Source organism: Loxodonta africana, chromosome 3, assembly GCF_030014295.1.
Source record: "Loxodonta africana isolate mLoxAfr1 chromosome 3, mLoxAfr1.hap2, whole genome shotgun sequence".
Classification (NCBI taxonomy): Eukaryota; Metazoa; Chordata; class Mammalia; order Proboscidea; family Elephantidae; genus Loxodonta; species Loxodonta africana.
Window position 1 is genome coordinate 12,632,948 of NC_087344.1, and position 17,843 is coordinate 12,650,790.

Here is a 17,843-nt window from a genome sequence, read left to right on the forward strand (position 1 = left end):
AACTGCTGACCTTTTGATTAGCAGCTGAACTCTTAACCACCGAGCCACCAGGGCTCCACTATCTTGATAACTCTTGTTCCCTGGTATGACAAGATGACCCAGCTCATTTTGTACATTTCCCGTCCCAGACCCAGAACCAGACATTTCCCTAAGGTTCCCTGGGATGGTATTTAGAGACCACAGTCTGAGTATTAGGAGTGCCCATTGCAACTAGGTCAGTCTTTGTTTCTGATCTTTTCAGTGGACAGAGCTAGAAAATGTTTTGTTATGGAGGTAAATTAAAAGGTAAAATAGATCATGATTATTCCCAACTCAAATTCAGTATCACGGGGTGTTTAATCAATCTTACATCTGTATCTCCTTTCACTCCCCCTGAAAGTCCCAGTTCTTGGCATTAACATAATTGCTTCTTTTCTTTATCCCCCTCTACATCCACAAGTTCAGAGAAACAATTTTAACACCACCAACAATAATAGAGTAGTGTATACAGTTGAATAGTGGTGTTTTAAAATCACTAGTTCATCTGTGTTGTTTTGGCACCAACTGGATATACAGGTTCATTTGTTTTATTTCAATTTTGTTTTATAGGGATTTCTTTAATTTTTTTATTTCGATTTATAGTTACATAAAATACTTGCATGATTGTGAAGTCAAATCTACAGAACAAGGCATATTTTCAACTAAAAAAAGTCTAGCTTCTATCCTTGTCCCCTCCATCCTATTCCTTCTCTCTATAGGTTACTATTTAAAAAACACTACAGTTTATCTTTCTATTAAAAACATTTAGAAGACAGTATCGCACACCAGAATTTAACTGAGATAATGAAAACCAAACTCGTTGCCATGGAGTTAATATTGGCTCATGGCAACCCCATGTGTTACAGAGTAGAACTGCTCAATAGGGTTGTCTTGGCTGTAATCCTTATGGAAGCAGATTGCCAGACCTTTCTTCCACAGCACTGCTGTGCCACCCAGGGACCTAACTGAGATAATGGAGCTGATCTATATATTGATCAAGGTGGGGCAGAAGGGGAAGGAAGTATTAAGACAATTCTCCATCTTACCTCTGGGTTTTGGCATGTGCTGAACATGCGTCTGGGACTCTTTTTCCCTTTTCTCCTAGGTAATGTCTACTCATCCGTAAGGTGTCAGCTCAATTGCTTCTTCTGCAAGGAAATACTTCCCGACATCCCCCAATTTTTCCATGTTCTCATAAGATGGTATATCCCCTCACTTACCACTTACACACTTGTGTGTGTGCTCTAAGTGAAGTCACTTGCCACAATTTATCACATTTGTAGTTACTCATTAATTTTATAATTGGTTGATTAATGTCTGTGTCACTTCCTAGATTGAGGTCCATCATGAGGGCAGCAGTATATGTCTGTCTTACTCAACATTGTGTCGCCATCACTTAGCACAGTGCCTGGCTCATAATAGGCCTTTAACAAACACATACTGGATGAATCAATGAATGATTGCTGAATGAATGATTTAGCTCTAGGTTCCCTCCACAGTCCTCTAACCTTTCCAGACCTCTATTTTCTCCTCTGTAGATGCAATTATACTGTCTCTCCCTCCCCCGAGTTGATAAGAAGCGTAAGGGATGTGATGAACATTTATAAGTAGCTTATTGCCGGGTGTCACGCGGCGTTCTGCAACGGTTTTATTACGAGTTTAAAGCACTGTGTGTCGGCAGGTGGCGTTGCCAGCCGCGCTCTTGTCGGTGGCAGGAATGGGGCGGGGCCAGGGATGGGGGCGGAGCCGGAGTTAAGGGGCGGTGCCGGGACGCGGCAGGGGCGGAACCAGCAGCTGCGGCGCAGTCGGGCCTGTGCGGCCCAGGATGTCCCTGTCCCCTCCGGCCCCGCCTCCCGGGGCGGGACGTGTGCGGCGATTGGCGAGAGCGAGGGAGAGGCGGTTGCTATTGGCCAGCGGCGCAGTTAGCTCGGCGGGCGGTGCCCGGACGCAGGTGCCGGCCAGAGCGGAGCGAGCGGCGCTGACGGGACGGGCCGGGCCGGGCCGGGACAGGGCCCGGGGTGAGCGGAGGGGCCTGCGCGGTCGCCCGGCCCGGCCGCGGAGCAGGTAGGCCGGGACGGCGGGAGGGGACGGGGGACGCCCGTCTGCGGGCCCGCTCGGATTCGAGGCCCCTTGCGCGCGACAGCCGGGCTCGGACCCTCGGCCTTGGCCTCCCACTGGACGCCGGGGCCGCCATTCTCGTAGCGAGGGCGGCGAGAGGCTCCTGGAGCTCGACACACAAGTAGGCGCCTCGCAGAGCCTCAGTTTCCTTTTCTGTGAAACGGGGTCGGGAGGACCCAGGAGGGGCGCATGTGGAAAGTGCCCGACACACCGTAGGTGGTCACCAAGTGGTCAGTGACGTCCCCATCTTGCCCCTCAGGGGCTAATAGTAAATATAATGTGTCGGCACCGTGACAGAGTGGCCAGAATTTATATTATCCACTCCCTCAGCCCTCTAAAGGAGTCTTGGTGGCGCAATAGTTAAGCGCTCCGCTGCTAACCCAGTGCTTAGTGGTTTGAACCTACGCAGCGGCTCCGCGGGAGAAAGACCTGGCAATCTGCTCCCGTAAAGCTTGGAAATCCTATAGGGTAGTTCTACCCTGTCCTATAGAGTTGCTATGAGTCAGAATCTACTGGACAGCACCTAACACAACAATGTCCTCCAGGAACCAGAGGAGAGGGAAGTACTAGAAGTCTTCTTTGTTTTACAGATGAGAAAATGGAGGCTCAGAGAGGTTAAGACTCTTGCACAGGGCCACACAGCAAATAAGGAGGAGAGCTGGAATTAGAACCTGGCCCCAGATGCAGGGCCAGAGAAGTAGTGAAGAAGGCATCGATGTCTTCCTCTCTGTGGCCACAGGGCACACAGGAGCCCCTTGGTAGTGAGTGAAGATGAATGAATGCATTTTGCTGGCTCCAGAGCTACCCTAAAAAATTATACCGGTTAACATTTATTAAGCCCTGGTGGCACAAGGGCTCGGCTATAATTGAAAATTCAGTGGTTCAAACACACTCAGCAGCTCTCCAGGAGAAAGACCTGGCGACCTGCTCCCATAAAGATTTCAGCCTAGAAGACCCTATGGGGCATTTCTACTCTGTAATACATGGGGTTGCCGGGAGTCAGAAATCAACTTGACAGTACACAACAAAGCATTTATTGAGCACTTACTGTGTGCCAGGCACTGACTGTGCTTCTCATCAAGCCTTCCCAACAGTTCCTGAAGGTAATGATGTAATTATAATAAGAGCTAATGTTTACTGACTTAATGTTTACTGATTTATGAGCTAGGTAACATTATGACCCCATTTTACAGATGAGGAAACAGGCTCAGAGGGTGAAGCAGTTTGTCTGAAATCACTCTGTGGGGAGTTAGGGCCCTCTGAGTCCTCTTCCCCCAATTCCCTGCCCTCAGGAACAGGAGGCTGGGGAGGAGTGGAAAGGTTGTGGCACCCCAGTGTTACCTCAGATGTAGCTGAGGGAGAGTGAGCTTCACAGTCCACCGACTCCATCAGGTTATTTTACAAAGGAGGAAGATGAGGCCCAGAGAAGCTAAGTGAAGTGTCCCAGTTCACACAGCATCAGTGGCAGAGCCAGGACTCAAGAAACCCAGGCCTCATGAGCCCCAGACTCACTCGCTGGACTGTCCCTTCCTGGCTGTGTGCCCTTGGGCAAGTAACTGCCCCTCTCTGGGCCTCAGTCTCCTCCTCTGTCAAGTGGGGGCAATTATAGGACTTGCAGGTTTGTTGTGAAGACTCAGTGAAATCTATCTCCAGGGCACTGGGCTAAGTCTGCCCAAGGTGTTGGCTCATTCTCCCATCCTAGCAGACCCAAAGTTGAGTCCAACTTGCAGCCGCCCCTATCCTTACACCCAGCCTTGAGTATGGCTTTGTGCAAGCCTCTGTAACTCATTTGGACCTCTAGCCTCTAAACCTCTCCGATTCCCACCATGGAGGCTGGCACACTAGGATCTAGGGTCAAGGGATCTGTTTCTCCCGCTCTGTTCTTATACAGAGTACCCATACCCATTGCTGTCAAGTCGATTCCAACACATGGCGACCCCATGTGTTACAGAGTAGAACTGCTCCACAGGGTTTTCTTGGGTCTTTATGGATCTCTATGGAACCAGATTACCAAGTCTTTCTTCTGTGGCACTGCTGGGTGGATTCGAACCTCTCACCTTTAGGTTAGTAGATGAGTGCAGACAGTTTGCACCAGAGTAGGACCTGAGAAATTAATACAGCAACTCTGTGCCAGATGGTGTCAGGTGCTGGGGACAGTAGGGACCAAGTCCAACATAGTCCCTTCACAGAGCTCACTGAAGAGTGGGAAGACAGACATAGTTGACAAGGAGACAAATAAGAGCCTTTCAGAGGGTGGCCTGTCCTCTGAAGGGAGTAATCTGAACTCTGGTGACACTTTAGCCAGGGTGGTTGGGGGAGGACCCTCCAGGGCAGTGACTTTTGAAGGGGACACTTATAATAACCGTGTAGAGTTTTTAGTGAGATGATTAATATATAAGCAGTTTGCTTAGCGCAGCACCTGGCATGCCAAAAGCTGAACCAAACTGGTTGCCATCGAGTTGATTCCAATTCGTGGTGACTCCACATGTGCGGAATAAATCTGTACTCCATAGGGTTTTCAAGGCTGTGACTTTCCAGAAGTGTATTACCAGGCTTGTCTTCCGAGGTACCACTGAGTGGATTCGAACCATCAGCTTTTTGGCTAGTAGTCAGGCACTTAACTGATTATGCCTCCCAAGGATTCCTGCGTGGCATACAGTGGGTACTTAATAAACAAGGTTGTTGTTGTTGCTCTTATTCACTGTCTAGTTGGCTCGGACTCATGGTGGCCTTATGTGTAACAGAATGAAACATTGCCTCGTCCTGCACCATCCTCACAATCGTTGCTAAGTTTGAGCCCATCATCGCAGCCACTGTGTCAATCCATTTCATTGAGGGTTTCACTCATTTTCACTGACCATCTCTCTACTTTGCCAAACATGATGTCCTTTTTTTAGCAATTGGTATTTCCTGATGACGGATCCAAAGTAAGCAAGACAAAGTCTTGCCGTTCTCACTTCTAAGAAGCATTCTGGCTGTACTTCCTTCAAGACTCTTTAATAAACAATAGCCGCTATTCTTATTTTGGTGATTTGTAGGGTCTTGCTTTAGCAGATTTCCCAGTGTTTTCTTTCCTGTGATAGTAAAAGGGATGGCTAGGTCCCTGGGTCGTGCAAATCATTTTTGCCCAACTACTAACCTAAAGATTGGTGGTTTGAGCCCAGCCAGTGGCAGTACCACAGAAGAAAGCCCTGACAATCTGCTTCCATAAAGATTGTGCCCCACAGGGTTTTCTAGGCTGTAATCTTTATGGAAAGAGCCCTGGTGGGCAGTGGTTAAGTGCTTGGCCACTAACTAAAAGGTCAGGGATTCGAACCCACCAGTTGCTCCATGGGAGAAAGATGTGGCAGTCTGCTTCCGTAAAGATTTGAGCCTTGGAAACCCTATGGGGCAGTTCTACTCTGTCCTATAGGGTCGCTATAAGTCAACAGCGACCCAATGGCAATGGGTTTGGTTTTGGAATCTTTCCAGGAGCAAATGACCAGGTCTTTCTTCTGCGGAGCTGCTGGGTGGGTTTGAACTGCCAGCTTTTCGATTAACAGCCAAGCACTTAACCATTGCACCACCAGGACTCCTTCCATAAAGATCACAGCCAAGAAAACCCTGTGGAGCAATTCTCTGTAACACACGGGGTCGCCATGAGTCAGAATCGACTGGACAGCAATGGGTTTGGTAGTTTTTAAAAAGATATGGTAGATCCTCCCATATATTTGGGTGACTTCCAAACATTTGCAGAAGTGTTAGCTGATCCTTGGAGGGATGAGAGGATGGACCCCACTCTACAAGCATTCCCTGGGGTGGCTTCCCCGCTGACCTCTGAACTAGAAGTTGTGGCTGCGGGCGCTCAGGAGGGACAGCAGCGTACATGCCGTGGCAGGCCCAGCCGGGGCCCTGCGGCTGTTATCTCAAGCCTGCAGCCTCACTTCTGGGCTCCTCCTGCCTTTGCGCCCTTACTTATCTGGTCTTTGTTGGCCAACTGCGATGCCTCAGAGGGCCTTGTTGGGCCAGGAGTGCTCTGGTCGAGCTGCTCAGAGGCAATTGATCCGTTGCAGAATGTCCTGGTGCAAAGAATTAGTCGATAGCTACTGCTGCTTGGTCCCCCACTCTCTGTGGGTCTCGGGTTGTGACCGGCAGGGGTCGGTAAATGCCGATTGCGGAGTGGATATACATCAGTGGGTGCCTCACTGGCCCCCTCACTTTTGGTTTCTAAACACTCCGGGGGCTGCTGGGGAGAGAAGCCCAGAGGTTAGCCAAGTTGGGGATAGAGAGCCTTAGCTCCAAACCAAACCCGTAGAACTCCAGTCAACTCCGACTCCTAGCAACCCCATGTGACAGAGTGGAACTGCCAAATGGGGTTTTCTTGGCTGTAAGCTTTTCAAGAGCAGATTGCCAGGCCTTTCTTCCATGGCACCACGGAGTGGGTTCAAAGCACCGACCTTGCAATTGGTATTCCACCACAATCCGTTTGCAGTACCCAGGGACCTGCCTCAGCTCCCAGGCACCTGTATTTACGTCAAGGGGTATCTGAAGAGATCTGTGTCACTTTCGTGACACACACTGGGAACGGGAAGCCCTACTTCAAGTCTCCTTGGCTGGCTCGGGATGGAGGAGAAGGTTCCCTGAGGTTTCTTTTTGCAGGTCTGACCCTGGGGTAGGGGACAGAATCCCAGAATCCCTCATCCAGAGCAGTCTTCAGAATTTCTGCTGGAGACACCAGCTGTCTCCCATGCCCTCCGCTCAGGGACGAGGCATGGCTGCAAGCAGCAGGACTGGGGGACAGAGGCCACCACGGTCGTCTCCAGCCTGTGCCACTTGTTTGGTGGCCGGGATGTCTAAGTCAGGGAGTTCAGAACCCTCTGGGAAGGTCAAGGGTCAAGGTGACTGACTGTTCAGGTCATTGGGCTAAGTTCCTAGCTCAGTTCTTCTCCACTCAGAGGCAGGCCCAGACGCTCTGAGCCAGACCTCAGGACAGCAGCAGAATCCAATCTGCAAAGTGTCCACGTGGTGGGAGATCCAGGCAGCTCTGACCCCAAGAAGCACCAAGCACAGGGCCTGGCACACAGTTGCTACTCAGTAACAGTTAGGTGCCCTTACCATGTCTGGAAAGTTGAGGTTGGAAGGTGGCCTGTGGGCTGGGGAGGAGCTGCTTTGAGGCGGGACCCTGGCTGGCTTTTCTTAGGAGAGTTATAGTACTGGTAACTGAGTGCTACTGTGCACCTGGCCAGCGCATGTGTCATCTCACTGAATCCTCACAGACCCCCAGGAGCCCCATTTTACAGAGAGGGCAACTGAGGCTCAGAGAGGCAAGTCCTTGTCCATGGTCCCGAGAGCTGGACTTGTCCGTGGTCCCGAGAGCTGGACTTGAACCCTGGTCTGCCTGTGTGCCCTTAACTTCTCTGCCGGCCTCTCCCCAGGCCCCTGGGACCATGGGCTTCAAGCCCTAAGGACGTGAGCCTCCCTGTGGCAATGACGACAGGTGACTGCTGCCACCTCCCTGGCTCCCTGTGTGACTGCTCCGGCAGCCCCGCCTTCTCCAAGGTCCTGGAGGCCACGGGCCTGGGGCCACCCCAGTACGTGGCGCAGGTGACTTCAAGGGATGGCCGGCTCCTCTCGACTGTCATCCGGGCCTTGGACACACCGAGGTGAGTGGGGCAGAGTGATTTTCTCCCAGTCTGGGGTCGGAAACCATCTAGAAGGGCCAGGTGGGTAAATAAATCAGGGGAAGGGGCCCGGGCAGGGCTCTTGGAGAGTGGGTGGGCTGGCCGCTTCTCAGATGCACATGGTAATCACCATGTGGAAACAGAGACCCAGGCTCTCATTCTTCAGGAAAAGCCAAAGTTTCAGGCTATACGTGAGAACCGAAGGGCAAATATTGGCAAGTAATTCTCGGTTTGGGGCAACAGATGGGGAAGAGAGCAGGCTGTGGACTTACGCTAAAAATCAAAAAAATGACACCAGTTGGCATGGAGTCGATGCCAACTCGTGGTGACCCCACATGTGTCAGAGTAGAACCGTGCTCCGTAGGGTTTCCAGTGGTTGAGTTTTCAGAAGTCACCAGGCCTTTCTTCCGAAGTGCCTCTGGGTGGATTCAGACAGCCAACCTTTTGGTTACTAGCTGAGTGCTTCACTGTCTGCACCACCCAGAAATGTGGACTCACCCTGCCTGGACTCAAATCCCCAGTGGACGCCTCTCCTCTGGAGTGACCTGGGACAAATTACTTCACCACCTGTGTCTCCGAAACGGGGACACCTTCCTCATCGGGTAGTTCCGAGAATATGAAACCATGGGATCCATACGGTACCTGGAATAGGGTTTGCTGCCTAGCAAGCATTTAATAAAGACCCCTGGTTGTACAGTGGTTAAGCGTTTGGGTGTGAACTGAGACGCTGGCAGTTCAAACCCACTAGCCACACAACAGAAGAAAGATATAACAATCTGCTGCCATAAAGATTACAGCCTCCGAAACCCTATGGCACAGTTCTGTCCTGTCCTGTAGGGTTGCTGTGAGTTAGAATCGACTTGACAGCAATGATTTAAGCATTCAGTGGAGCTCTTGCGTGATGCAAATGGTTAACATGCCCAGAGTCACCTTGGAAGAAAGACCTGGCGGTCTGCTTCAGAAAGGTTGCAACCATGGAAACCCTGTGGAGCACAGCTTTACTCCTAACACACGTGGGGTTGCCAAGAGTCGGAGTCAACTGCATGGCAGCTGGTTTGGTTTTTGGTTTACATACTAAGCACGCGATAAAGTGTTAAGCTGTATTTCTTCCTCCTCTCTGAACTTGCTCTTCCAAAGTTTTCCAGGGTTCCCCAGGAAAAACTTCAAGCTCAGGGGGCCCTTCCTCAGGGTTCTCCTCACGTCCACTTCCCTGAGTTGGTCTCCGGTGCAGGGACTCTTTTCCTGTTAAATTTTTTTTTTGGGAGGCAGGGTGTGGGCTGACTCCACAGGGTTGGAATGGAGCCCCAGGGCAGGCCATGTGACAGTGTGGGAGCAAACAGCAGCCCAGCGCTGAGGGGAAGGCATGTATGAGGGAGCTGCTTGGGGGGCTGTTTGATTTTAAAGCAGCTGGGAAGGAAAAATGGAGAGAAAACAGCTGCTCTATGGTGCCAAGGGGAAGCTGGTGTTATCTGGAGAACAGCTGTCCTGCTCAGTCTCCTTTGTGTCTTCCTCAAGTCTGGTTTCTAGGTTGAAAGGTCTGGAAAACAATGACTCATGTGCTGTGTGGCCTCTGGGCCCCCAAGGTCACACCCCTGCCTTCTGAGCTGCCCAAGGAGGGACCTCAAGACTGGGCTGGGCCTAGAGACGCTCCTAAGGAGGCTTTCTGCAGAAGGCCTTTTGTGTTTATTTCCGCCTGGCCAGGGGAGTGGGGCAAGTGGGCCCTTCTCCCTGAACACAGTGGTTTCTCAGGCATTACTGCCTTCAGGTGTGGCTAGATCCAGGGCCTTTGATGATGTCCTTGAGAATCCATCTCTCCCCTCTCTTGGCTCTGTTTTCCTCTGAGTTGGCATCATTCACAGACTCCACGTGGAGACCACGTGGCTGCCAGCAGCTCTGGGCTTACATCAAGCAGTGCTGACATTTATGGGGAAAAAAAAAAAGAAAAAGAATTTCAGGAATTGATTCCCAGCGGCTCTGATTGTATCATGTATGTCCTTCCCTGAGTCTGGCTCCTTGACCACAGCATGTGGTGTTCTGATTGGCCAGGCCTGAGGTCATCAGGGGTATCACCAGCTTTAAGGACCAAGAATTGGGGGTGGGATGGTTGCCCAGGATAATCAGGGTGGTATAAGCCACAAAAAGGGGTAGTGGACGCTGGGCAGGCAGGCATAACATATGCTCACCATGGACCTAAAAAAGTGACACAGGAGTCCTGGAGAGGGAGCACATCACTCCACCTATGGGAGTCTTGGAAAGGCTTCCCAAGGGAGAGGACATTTGGAGTTGGGCTTTGAAGGATGAGTAGGAGTTTCCCAAGTGGCGACATGTGGGGAAACAGAGTTTGTCACCTAGCAAGTAGTGAAGCAGGTGTGGATGAGAAGCCTAGTCATTGCTCGTATGTCCTATCTCTGTGTGTAGTGATGGTCCCTTCTGCCGGATCTGTCACGAGGGAGCCAATGGGGAGAGCTTGTTGTCTCCGTGTGGCTGCACTGGCACGCTGGGTGCCGTGCACAAGAGCTGTCTGGAGAGGTGGCTGTCCTCGTCCAACACCAGCTACTGTGAGCTGTGCCACACGGAGTTTGCAGTGGAGAAGCAGCCTCGACCCCTCACAGAGGTACCCTTGGGAGCTTGAGGTTGGGTTGGGCACGGGGAGGAAGGTAGGCTTTGGGGGCCCTGGAGGCTCCTGGTGGGTGGGGAAGCAGCTTCTCTAAAGGGTGGAGTCCACCCCCTTAGCCCCTCACAGTGGATCCTGCTCTTGGGGGTGGCTAGCTGTCCCTGTGCTAGACATGGAGACTCAGCCGCCCACCAGACAGATGGAGCTGGTGCTCATGGAGTTCACAGCCCGGTCAAAGAAACAAGGCAGCTGGTGGCCTGGAGCAATAGTGCTATGAAGGAAACATGTTGTGGGTCAGTGGGGGGCCAGTACAGGGGTGACTTAACTTGGGGGCTCAGCCAAGGCCAAGCTGAGACCTGAGGGGTGAGAAGGAGCCAGCCTTGCCAAGAACCCGGGGGAGGGGCAGCCCTGCCTGTGGGCACAGCACGTGCAAAGAGCCTGAGGCTGGGAAGAGCTTGGTGCTCTTGAGGAAGCCCAAGGGCCAGAGTGGAGAAATGAGTCAACAGAGGCCACCCTGGGCATTGTGGCCTTGCCAAGGGGGTCAGACTTGAGCCTGAGTATGATGGGTCAGCATTAAGACAGCCCTGGTTCCCAGGTGTGGCAGCCACCTGGCTGCTCCCCCAGAATACCACCAGCTGCCTAGATGCCCACTGAGCTCCAGCCTAGCACGGGGTGGCTGAGAGCTGTGGTCAGGGCTGAGACCAGAGTGGTCAGCGCTGAGACAGGGAGCCCACCCTGGGAGCCAGGCTCTTGGCAGAGCAGTCAGAGGAAGAGCTAGCCCCTGTCCCCGTGCCCTCCCACTGGGTCCCCATGCTCTAGGCTGGGTACACTCCCATCTCAGGGCCTTTGCACTTACTGTTCCTGCAGCCTGGGACACCACCTCCCCCCTCCTTCGCAAGGCTCCTTTTGGTCATTCCATTCTCCTCAAGTGTCACCTCCTCATCAAGGCTGTCCTCTTTCTGGCAACTTGCCCCATTTCGTACTTCTTCTGACCAGCATGGGAGCTCCAGGAGGCCGGGGACTGTTTCTGTCCTGTTTACAACTGTATGCCCATCACCTAGCAGGGCCTGGCTCGTTGTAGGCTCAGTAAGTGTTGGAAAGAAAGGAGGGAGGGAGGAAGACAGAGAGGGAATGAGGGAAGGAGAAGGGAGAGAGGTGCCCAGGCAGGGGGCTGGTCCTTCAGATCTCTGTGGAAGGAACAGTGGTTTCTGGAGCGCCCAAACTGGGCACAGTGACCTACCTGGGTGTCAGCAGAGAGAGCCCAGGGCCTGGAGGCTGCACGTAGCCCACTTAGCCGCGCTTCTCCCTGTCTCCTTTGCCCCCCCCCCGTTCCCTCCCCCAGTGGCTAAAGGACCCGGGACCGAGGACGGAGAAGAGGACGCTGTGCTGCGACATGGTGTGCTTCCTGTTCATCACGCCACTGGCTGCCATCTCAGGCTGGCTGTGCCTGCGTGGGGCCCAGGACCACCTCCGGCTGCACAGCCGGCTGGAGGCTGTGGGGCTCATTGCCCTCACCATCGCCCTCTTCACCATCTACATCCTCTGGACGCTGGTGAGTGGCCATTGGCTGCAGGTCAGGATGCTGGGGTCTCCAGAGCAGCCTGGCCAGGGACTGGGGGACAAGTGGGGTCCGAGTCCCTGCCAGCCTCTGCTTACGGCTGTGGGTGGGAGCTGGGGCAGGTGCATGAGGGCCATCCCCTGAGCTCACCCCGTGTTTTCACGGGGCTCAGAGTCCAAGCCCGACAAAGACCCAGGCCTCTGGGTGACTCAGGACAGCCCTGAGCCAGCTGTGAGCCTTCTGGTCCAGGGATAAGAGGGCGCCAACCAGCAGGCCTGAGTGTGGGATTCACCATCCATGAGTCCATCAAGGTTGGGGGGCAAGAGAGGGAGCAGAGGGGAAAGAAAGAAAGAGGGCATGCAAAGTAAGGATCAGCATGAATCTAGCCCCCAAAATGTGAAGATTGATCCAGCCCTCACATTCCCACTTTTCTGTCCTCGTCACCAGTCGCCCCCTGGCACACTTTCTCTCTGACCCTAGCCACCCAGAGCTGGGTCAGAACCCCCGAGTCAAAAGGACACCATTCTTCAGATTGCCAAATAGGGAGAGACCAGCTGCAAGCTTGGAGAGTCCACACGACAGCCCCTTCTGACCTGCTGGCTCGCATGCCCCTTTTGGTTTCATAATTTGCTGGAACAACTCACGGAATTTATGGAGAGTATGCCATACTTGGAGCCCTGGTGTCACAGTGGTTAAAAGCTCGGCTGCTAACCAAAAGTTCGGTAGTTCAAATACATCAGCCACTCCTTGGAAACCCTATGGGGCAGTTCTACTCTGTCCTGTAGGGGCGCTGTGAGTTGCAATCGCCTGGAAGGCAACGGGTTAAGCCATACTTAAGAGGACAGATTTATTATAGCCAAAAAGGTTGCAAACAAAGGGACACCTAAGGCGAGGTTTGGGAGCGTTGCCACTGTGGAGCTTCTGTGTCCCCAGGGGCATGTTATCCTCCAGAGAGCAGATGTTCTCAGTCAAACAGGAAGATCCCTGAGCCTCTCTGTTCAGGGCTTTTATTGGCCAGTCCTGCACGAGAGGCTAAATCATGCCTCCTGAGGCTAGTTGATACAGGCTCCCAGGTGAGTCTTCGCTGATCTAGCCCGCCCCCACTTGTCAGCACAAATCTTGAAAGTCCCCAAGTGAGGCACTCCAGTTCCTCCAAGGGTTATTTCTCTGGACAAAGGCCGCCCTCCTCAAGGTAAAACTAGATTCTTTACCCCACACGGAGAGAGAGAGGAGGAGAGAAACAGACAGAGAGATTGATGTTAAGAAATTGAGAAAGATTGAGAGAGACAGAGAAACAGAGCCCAAAAGACTGAAAGAGAAAGAGCAGAGGAATGAGAGAGATCGAGAGAGAGAGCGAATGGGGGGTGCTGTCCTGGCTGCAGCAGGCCTTAGAACTCTGGCTCAGAGAATCAATGCCCCCCAAAGTCTAACCACTGTTATGTGGGGGTCCCCTCCTCATGAATTGTTTGTTAATACATCCACCAGCACCTATACAGTGTGTGTGTGTATGTATTTCCCCCCACTTCGGATTCTTTTTTTACATATGTGTTATATATACGTATTTAACGGAGTATCAAATCATATTGTTTTGCAGTCTGTTTGTTTTCACTTAGCCGATGTCCTTTAAAAAAGAATCGGTCTCCCCATGTCTTTCCTCGTCTGGGTGCACAGTATTTACGTAACCAATCCCTTTTGACGGACACTGGGATTCTTTCCTTTTTTTTTTTTGCCGTTAGGAACAGTGCTTTGGGCACCTGTGCAAATGTTTCTTGGGAGCTGGCTTGGTTATGGCCCATGACCTTGAATCCCTCCCTAGAGGCTGTTTCCCTTCCCTCCCACCAACGCAGTGGGGCAATGATGAGGATGAAAAGAGAAGCCGAGAAGGGGGTCCCCTTGCTCCCCTGCCGCAGACCCCACCTCGCCTTGGCAGGACTCTGGGTGCCAGTGGGGAGTTGCCCGGGGAGAGGCAGAGGGCTGTTTGCAGAGCCTGATGCTGCCTCTGCTTTTGGAAGTGTGATCTCAGCCTGGTTTGGGTCAAGGCAGTACTCCACGGTCCCCATTTTACTCACCTGGGGGTGGAAGCCAGCCCGGCCTTCATCACCCACTTCCTCACTGTCCTGCAGGTCTCCTTCCGCTACCATTGCCAGCTGTACTCCGAATGGAGAAGGACCAACCAGAAAGTCCGCCTGAAGCTCCGGGATGCAGAGGGCTTCGAGAGCAACCAGCACTCCCCACTCGCAGCTGGACTCCTGAAGAAGGTGGCCGAGGAGACGCCCGTGTGACAGCCCGGCTGGTGGGGTCCTGCAGCAGAAAGGGCAGAGGCAGCTGGGGATGCCCTTGTGTTCAGAAGGGCGGACAAACTCATCCAATCCCACACGGCCAGAATGCTTCACAGGCCAAGTGATGCCAAGCGGAGCTTCTTCTGGGATCACATGTGACTAGATTTCCAAGTTTTTTGCACACTGTCATATATGACAAGGACAGATGGATGCGGCCCCAAGCTTCACACAGAGCGGGCACCCTGATCGCATCCTGAGGTCCACTCAGCACCTTTCCCCGCTGGCAGCCATGGCTGGTGTGTCAAGGGGGCCGGAAAGCTCCGGCAAGCTTCTTGCGCTTTTCTGCCCCGGCAGACTTGCTTCCCTGGCATCTTCGACTTTATAAAGTTGCACTGTTTCTCCCAAGCCCACCCTAAGTGAATAAAGGGAGCCCTTGCTCAGCTTTGTCAGTGATATTTCTGAACTAGGCCTCAAAGCGAGGGGCCCCGGGGCCCAAGGGGAGTCAGGAGCCATGTGGAGGTAAAAAATACACTTGGCAGGTTTGAGGGATCACAGAACATAGGAAGCAGCGGTGAAGGCTGAATTTTCAAGTGACAAGCAGGTTGTTGTTGTCGTTAGGTGCGGTCGAGTCGATTTCAACTTACGGAGCCCCCATGTGACAGAGTAGAATTGCTCTGTAGGGTTTTCTCGCCTGAAATCTTTACGGATGCAGATCACCAGGTCCTTCTCCCATGGAGCTGCTAGGTGGGTTCAAACCACCAATCTTTTGGTTAGCAGCTGAGCGCTTAACTGTTGTGCCACCAGAATTCCTTGACAAGCAGGTAACAGTGTTATATAATACGTACTTCCACTTCTTTTGCATCTACCATGGGCCAGACGGAAACCCTGGTGCCATAGTGGTTAAGTGCTATGGCTGCTAACCAAAACGTCGGCATTTCAAATCCACCAGGCACTCCGTGGAAACTCTATGGGGCAGTTCTACTCTGTTTTATAGGTTCACTATAAGTCAGAATCGACTCAACGGCAGTGGGTTTGTTTTTTTTTTTCTTTTTATGGGCCAGATACCATGCTGGGCCTATTGCACTCATTAATGAAGATCACATCCACCTTTATCGCCAGGCAGCATCCCTCTAACTCACAACTACCCTGGGGCAGGGGAGGAAGAAGGTATTACTCCCATTTTGTAGATGAGAAGACTGCGACCCAAGCAGGGAAGCTTTTGTCTCAAGTCCCACAGCTGTAGGACATGGACACGGAGTTTGACCCCAGGTCTGTGCCGCTCTGGTGCTGCGCTAGGGGAAGCAGAACGTGGTCATGTTAATAACAGCCTGTCTTAGTTATTTAGTGCTGCTGTAACATAAATACCACAACGGGATAGCTGTAACAAATTTATTTTCTCACAATTTAGGAAGCTGGAAGTTCGAATTCAGAGCACTGGCTTTAGGGGGAGGCTTTCTCTTTCTGACAGCTCTAGAGGAAAGCCTTTGTCTCTTCAGCTTCTGCTTCCTGGTTCCTTGGAGATCTCCATACGTTTTGGCATCTATCTTACTCCATCTCTGCTTGCTTGTTTAATCCCTTTTATATCTCAAAAGAGATTGACTCAAGACATACCCTATGCTAATCCTACCTCATTAACACAACAAAGACAACCCATGGGATTATAGCCACAGGCATCAAAACCCAAAATCAAACCTGTTGCATTCCAGTTGATTCCAAATCATAGTGACCCTGTAAGGACAGAGTAGGACTGATTGTCCCTTAGGGTTTCCAGGGAGTGCCTGATGGATTCAAACTACCTGCCTTTTGATTAGCAGCCATAGCTCTTAACCACTACGCCACCAGCGCTTCCAGCGACCCTATAAAAACCCAGAATCAAACCTGTTGCTGTTGAGTCGATTCCGACTCAGATTCCGACTCATAGTGACCTTATAAGGACAGAATAGAACTGCGCCATAGAGTTCTATGCGCAAGGAGCGCTTGGTGGATTCCGACTGCCGACCTTTCGGTTAGCAGCTTTAGCGCTTAACCACTACACCACCAGGGTTTCCAGCAACCCTATAGAGGTTAGGAATTACAATACATATTTTTGGGGGACACAATTCAATCCATGACACATCACCTCCTCCTTGAAAGCTTTCTGTGCCCTCCGTATGCTGTTTTTTACACCAAGGGCTCTTTGCATGGGGTGGCATTGAACGCTCACAGCAGCCCTGAAAGGTGGCTTCTGATGTTAACCACATTTGCAAATAAGCAAACTGAGGCTCAGAGAGTTTGGGTCACTTGCCCAAGGTCACACAGCGCTGAGGGTCCCAGCACAGTGATTTGTCCTGTGGCCCGTTCTGTTTTATTTTTAATTTTATTATTATTTCCTGTTTCACTTTAATGATATTTCACCATTATTTTTAATAAATAAATCAACTTATGTCTAAGAAAAGAAAGACAAAACATTACTAATACAGTTGTGGCCCCCAGCTACCCAATCAAACTACCTCACTCTCCCCAGAGGGGCCCACCACTTGGTGTTTATCCTTGCGAAGATTTCTTATACTTGTTCTAACATGTTGTTAGTTGCTACCAAGTCAGCTCCGACTCATGGTGACCCCATGTACAAAAGAACGAAACGTTGCCTGGTCCTACGCCATCTTCATGATCATGGGTATCCTTGAGTTGTGGCCACTGACTATTTTGAGTGCTGTTCTGTTGTTTTGTGCATGAATCCCAGCATACGTAGCTCACCCCCAGAGGAAGAAAGCCCCTCCCTGCCAACAGTTTGGTTAGTAGTGTTGACAGTCTGAACCCAGCCATCAAACCCACCCAGACGCACCATGGAAGAAAAGCCTGGTGATCTGCTTTCTAAAGGTAAAAACAACCAGCTGGCTGTCAAGTCAGCTCTGACTCATGGCGACCACATGTGTGTCAGAGTAGAACTGTGCTCCATAGGGTTTTCCAGCCTGTGACCTTTTGGAAGCAGATTGCCAGGCCTTTCTTCCAAGGCCCTTCTGGGTGGGTTTAACCTAGCAACATTTTAGTTAGCAGCCGAGTACTTAACCATTTGCTCCAAAAAGCCTTGAAAGCCCTGTGGAGTGACGCTGTGGCATCTACTCAATGTCAACAGTTTGGCTTAGTTTAGGAGTTCCCAAACTGGGGTCAGAATGACCAGGCTAAATTAAGCAGCTGGGAGGGTGTGGTGGTTGAGCTGTTCAGCCAGAACCTGACGAAATGTAGTCATTCCATGAGAGAGAGAAAGCCAGTCTTTCCCTTGGCAAGCCTAGAAAGAATATGGTGGTTGAATGGGAACTTCTGCAGACCCCGTGAGGCATTTCACAGATCCAAAGACACCATAGGTAAACTTGGATGGGGAAGAGAGCCTGAGGCCTCTGGATACTCACCTGGGCTGCAGTCCCAATGTGGCTGCCCCAGGACACAGCCCCATAACAGCCCTGGACACACAGGGTTGAGGATAGAGCTGACACTTGGTTGGGACCCCACAAGGGAGAAGGGTCAGGTCAGGGCACAGCCCAGTACCAGGCAGGAACCCCAGTTCAGGTTAATGAAAACATCCATGAGCACTTACTCAGTCCCCAGCTATGTGTTTG

At 51.7% G+C, this 17,843-nt stretch overlaps 1 protein-coding gene across 1 annotated transcript; it reads left to right on the plus strand.

The window, feature by feature from the left end:
• Nucleotides 1-1,985: 1,985 nt before the first annotated feature.
• On the plus strand, nucleotides 1,986-16,648 carry MARCHF2 (membrane associated ring-CH-type finger 2). The gene is made up of 5 exons (XM_003421287.4): nucleotides 1,986-2,082; nucleotides 7,551-7,778; nucleotides 10,215-10,410; nucleotides 11,753-11,962; nucleotides 14,092-16,648. The coding sequence occupies exons 2-5, from the start codon at nucleotides 7,603-7,605 to the stop codon at nucleotides 14,248-14,250; spliced, it is 741 nt and encodes a 246-aa protein (XP_003421335.1). The 5' UTR covers nucleotides 1,986-2,082; nucleotides 7,551-7,602; the 3' UTR covers nucleotides 14,251-16,648.
• Nucleotides 16,649-17,843: the final 1,195 nt, after the last annotated feature.